Here is a 5089-nt window from a genome sequence, read left to right on the forward strand (position 1 = left end):
GGTGGCACAGGTCAGCCTCAGCCTGCTTCCTGCGCGGAGGCCACGGAGAGACACAGGGCCCGGCCACGGGTCCCACCCCTCTGGCTGTCTGTGCTTCTCTAGAATCCACCACGTGGAAAGCGGCAGGCAACAGGGAGGGGTGAGGCGGGGAGAGAGCCGGGGGGGGGACGGGGCTTGCCCACCGCACGGTCAGACGTCGAGTGGGAAACACCACCACCGGTGCCAGCCGGGGAAGCCCTGAGCACACCCCGCGGCACACACCCCCTCCCCGTTACAGACGGGGAAGCCGAGGCCCCGAGATGAGCACGTGGGTGTCGGGGCCGGGACTGGAGCTCGGGGGACAGACCCCACGCCCAGGACACTGGCTGTCCCCAACTGCCACGCCCAGTTTGGGGTGGCCTGAGCTCCAGATGCTGGAGGCAAGCTGCCCAGATGCCGGTCCAGGTGTGGGAACACGCGCCTGTCTCCTGCAAACAAACGGCCAGCTGTCCCACCAGCACGCTGGGTCTATGCGGGCGAGCAGGGAACTACTCACTGAAACGCACACAGGACAGGGTGGGAGGCCCCTCTGTGGGGGTGGGGGCGGGGGCTTTTGTAAACGAGAAGCCCATTGGACGAGGGTGGGAGCTGGAAGTGTGGTGGCTTCTCATTGGCTGGGCTGTTGCTAGGTGGGGAGAAAATCCTCCTCCTGCTGAGGGGCGAATCTTCCCCTTGGGTCCGCAGTGAGGGGTGGGCGCCAGAGGCCCGCGCTGGTCTCCCTAGTTCACTGTAAGATTTCGCTGATCTCACACTGGAATGTGGGGCTCACTGGCGCAGGTGTTGGGGCGCCTGCACACGCGGAAGCCGGGGGAGCAGTGGCGTCAGCGGCCCCGGTGGGCTGGCAGCAGGTGCCGCTGCCGAATCCACTCAGGTAGGGGGCCTGGCTCCCACCCGGCCAGGTCGGGGGCAGAAGCTCGATGCCCGTAGGGCGTGCACCAGGGGCCCCGGACGGTCTCTTCCTGAGGGCTCCTAACTCGCAGGCCCCTCCCTCCCTCCCTCCCTCCCTTCCTCCATCATCCTTCCATCCATCCATGCATCCGCCTCTCCCTCCATCAGTCTACCCTTCCTTCCTTCTTCCTCCCTGCCTCCTTTCCTCTCTTCCTTCCTCCTTCCTTCCTTCTTCCTCCCTTCCTTCCTTCCTTCCTTCCTTCCTTCCTTCCTTCTTTCCTTCCTTCCTCCCTCCCTCTCTTCCTTCATCCTTCGTTCCTTCCTTCCTTCTTCCTCCCTCCCTTCCTTCCTTCTTTCCTTCCTTCCTTCTTCCTCCCTTCCTCTCTTCCTCCTTCCTTCCTCCTTCCTTCCTTCTTCCTCCCTTCCTCCCTTCCTTCCTCCTTCCTTCCTTCTTCCTCCCTTCCTCTCTTCCTTCCTTCCTTCTTCCTCCCTCCCTTCTTTCTTTCTTTCCTTCCTTCCTTATTCCTTCCTTCCTCCCTCCCTCTCTTCCTTCATCCTTCCTTCCTTCCTTCCTTCTTCCTCCCTCCCTTCCTTCCTTCTTTCCTTCCTTCCTTCTTCCTCCCTTCCTCTCTTCCTTCCTCCTTCCTTCCTTCCTCCTTCCTTCCTTCCTTCTTCCTCCCTTCCTCCCTTCCTCTCTTCGTTCATCCATCCTTCCTTCCTTCCTTCCTTCCTTCCTTCCTTCTTCCTCCCTCCCTTCCTTCTTCCTCCCTTCCTCTCTTCCTTCTTCCTTCCTTCCTTCCTTCCTTCCTTCCTTCCTTCCTCCCTCCTTCCTTCCTTCCTTCCTTCTTCCTCCCTTCCTCTCTTCCTTCATCCTTCCTTCTTCCTCCCTTCCTCCCTTCCTTCATCCTTCCTTCCTTCTTCCTCCCTCCCTTCCTTCCTTCTTTCCTTCCTTCTTCCTCCCTTCCTCTCTTCCTTCATCCATCCTTCCTTCCTTCCTTCCTTCCTTCCTTCTTCCTCCCTCCCTTCCTTCCTTCTTTCCTTCCTTCCTTCTTCCTCCCTCCCTTCCTTCCTTCTTTCCTTCCTTCCTTCTTCTTCCCTCCCTTCCTTCCTTCTTTCCTTCCTTCCTTCTTCCTCCCTTCCTCTCTTCCTTCCTTCCTCCTTCCTTCCTTCCTTCTTCCTCCCTTCCTCCCTTCCTCTCTTCCTTCCTCCTTCCTTCCTCCTTCCTTCCTTCCTTCCTTCTTTCTTCCTCCCTTCCTCCCTTCCTCCCTTCCTTCCTTCCTTCCCTCTTCCTCCCTTCCTTCCTTCCTCTCTTCCTTCATCCTTCCTTCCTTCTTCCTCCCTCCCTTCCTTCTTTCCTTCCTTCCTTCTTCCTCCCTTCCTCCCTTCCTCTCTTCCTTCATCCTTCCTTCCTTCTTCCTCCCTCCCTTCCTTCCTTCTTTCCTTCCTTCCTTCTTCTTCCCTCCCTTCCTTCCTTCTTTCCTTCCTTCCTTCTTCCTCCCTTCCTCTCTTCCTTCCTTCCTCCTTTCTTCTTCCTTCTTCCTCCCTTCCTCCCTTCCTCTCTTCCTTCATCCTTCCTTCCTCCTTCCTTCCTTCCCCCTTCCTTCCTTCCTTCCTTCCTTCCTTCTTTCTTCCTCCCTTCCTCCCTTCCTCCCTTCCTTCCTTCCTTCCTCCTTCCTCCCTTCCTTCCTTCCTTCCTCCTTCCTTCCTTCCTTCCTTCCTTCCTTCCTTCCTTCCTTCCTTCTTCCTCTCTCCCTTCCTTCTTCCTCCCTTCCTCCCTTCCTCCCTTCCTCCCTTCCTCTCTTCCTTCATCCCTCCCTCCCCTTCTATCCATCCCTCATCCCTCCATCCCTCTGAGAGCCACCGACACCCGGGAGCTGCCAGCTCGGGCTCTGCCCAGGGAGAAGGACTGAGTAAGGCCAGCAGCTCACTGTGGGTTTGGCATCCTGTGGTTCCCACTTCCTAACCCCGCTGCTGACATGCTCCCACGCCCTTTGCGGTGGCACCTTACGGTCCCTCCCAGCTAAAGATTCCAGATGTGTCCCCTTTCCCACTCGTGTGGGGCTTGGTTTCACGAACTGGCTATTGCACATTTGCTTTGGTTTACCGTCTTCTGCCGTCTGCCACGAGGGTCCCGTGTCCCGGCGGAACGCTGGACTCAGGAAGTCGAACGGGCTCCTGGAGCAGCCCTGGGCCGAGCCCACCGGAGCCACACTGTCAGGAGGAGCAAGCGCTTGTGGCCCGTGGGGTTTGGGGGTGTTTGTCACACAGCATTAACATCACGACAGCTGACCGATGGACCGCTGTCGTGGGAACTTCAGACGCTTAACGTTAATTTCTGCGAACACCGTTTCCTCGTCTCTGAAAAGTGGCCGCCAGCACCTTGCGGCCCGGGCGTCACGGCTTATGGGCCACGACGTGAGCCAAGCCTCCACGGGAGGCTTCCGGTAAGCGGTGATTTTAAAAAGAAGTCGTTCGGCAAGAGCTGGGTTCAACGAAAGGGCCCCGAGCGCCCACTGCGGACGGCTCAGGACCAGGCACCGCCGGGGATGGACTTAAAACCTCTGCCCGTTACGTGATTCGTGTTAGCTCCTCACAGGTCTCTGGGCAACAGTCAGGGCCAGGCTGGGGACGGGGCGGAGGTGCAGTCGGAAACCTCTCCACCCGACCCGCCTGCGTCCCAGCGCGCACACCCGGTAACTGAGCCTGCACGCTCCCTTCTTGACCGTGGTTAACTCTCTTTTCTAGGAGTTTCCGGGCAACAGGAGCGACTTTACCCATCTTTACCGATCTCCCGACACTTCGGCGAGAGAGCGGGCCCTGGCCGCTGGTAACATCAGCGATGCCCAGCGCCCCCGTAGGGCCACGTTGTTGGAGACTCGGGGTGCTCTCCGGGGCTGCTTCCTCCTCGTCCGCTGCCGCCGGAGTGCCCTCCGGGCCTGCACCCTGCCGCAGGGGCGGGGGCTCCGCTCTCCAGGTGCCGGACGGGGATGAGCCCTGCTCTGTGTGTTCACTCGTTCTCTGCTGGTCAGTTCAGGGGCCTCTCGGGAACTGGAGGGGAGGGTGCGTCGGGGCCCGCACTGCGGTCGGCCTGTGGATGCCTGAGAGCAGCCGGGGCGGGGGGGGCGGGGGTGTCGAGTGAGCTCCGATCGAGCTTCTGGGCTCCGGGCAGGTCTGGGGTTGGCCGCCTGCCGGCGTCCCTGAGGCCGCAGGCGGGACGGGTACGGGGTGGGGTCGGGTGCTGCCTGCGTGGTGTCCAGGGAGGTGTGCACACAGCGGGGGCGGCCACCTGTGCCACAGAGGACATTGTGACACTCGATGAAAGTGCCTTCCCCTGCCCCCGGCTCAGATGATGCTGACGTGTGCTCATTTTAGGGAATTCAAACAAAATAAAAATACATCAAGGGCAAAAGGCACGAAGACTACCCAGACAAGGGGGCGCCTGGGGGGCTCGGTCGGTTGGGCGTCCGACTTTTGGTCTCCGCCCAGGTTGCGATCTTGAGGGCGGGAGTTCAAGCCCCTCGTCAGGCTCTGTGATGATGGTGCAGAGGCTGCTGGGATTGTGTCTCTCCTTTTCTCTGCCCCTTCCCTGCTTCTGCATATGCGCTCTCCCTCCCTCTCTCCCTCCCTCTCTCCCTCTCTCTCTCTCTCCCCTCTTCCCCCCACCCCGTCTCTCTGTCTCTCAAAATAAGTAAACTCAAAAAAGATTGCCCAAAATATTATTACCCAGAAACAACCCCCGGTAACGTTGTGGTGAGCGTGATTCCGGGCTGATTTTTCCGATTGATCTTTTTCCGATTGAGTTGTCTGACGGCCATCTCTGGGTTTTGAAACGGGGTCGGGGGAGGAGGCTTGTCCCCTCAGGGTCTGGAATCTGAGTCTGGGCAGGAAATCACTGTGGATCGAGTCCCCGCAGCCCAGGGCAGGCGCTGGGGGCCCCCGCCCTCGTTCTCTGCCACACGCCTGTCCGTCCGAGGGTCTGTCTGTCACAGCAGTGAGCCTGGGGGACGTCCTAGCTGGACTGCATAAATGAATAATTCAGTGAAAGTGGATAATTTCCATGGCAACCTTGCCAGCCGTGGCCTGCAACGCTGCCTCCCAGGGCCCGGTTTGCCCTAATAAAGAGACAAGTGTGTCAGCACAGAGCAAACTCACTTTTACGGGG

General features: G+C 59.5%; 1 protein-coding gene across 1 annotated transcript; it reads left to right on the forward strand.

Annotated features, from left to right (window-relative positions):
* The first annotated feature begins 2718 nt into the window (after positions 1 to 2718).
* On the forward strand, positions 2719 to 4029 carry LOC122206479. Its single transcript, XM_042915693.1, has 2 exons — positions 2719 to 3371; positions 3673 to 4029. Exons 1-2 carry the CDS (start codon positions 2961 to 2963, stop codon positions 3916 to 3918), a joined length of 657 nt encoding a protein of 218 aa, XP_042771627.1. The 5' UTR covers positions 2719 to 2960; the 3' UTR covers positions 3919 to 4029.
* Positions 4030 to 5089: the final 1060 nt, after the last annotated feature.

This window comes from Panthera leo, chromosome E1, assembly GCF_018350215.1.
Source record: "Panthera leo isolate Ple1 chromosome E1, P.leo_Ple1_pat1.1, whole genome shotgun sequence".
Lineage (NCBI taxonomy): Eukaryota > Metazoa > Chordata > Mammalia > Carnivora > Felidae > Panthera > Panthera leo.

Excerpts from the sequence above, each read along its gene's own strand:
- LOC122206479 (XM_042915693.1), top strand. The coding sequence starts at position 2,961 with ATGTGTCCCCTTTCCCACTCGTGTGGGGCTTGGTTTCACGAACTGGCT. Across the intron at positions 3,372-3,672 it reads GCCTCCACGGGAGGCTTCCG|GAGTTTCCGGGCAACAGGAG; the intron begins GTAAGCGGTGAT and ends TCTCTTTTCTAG.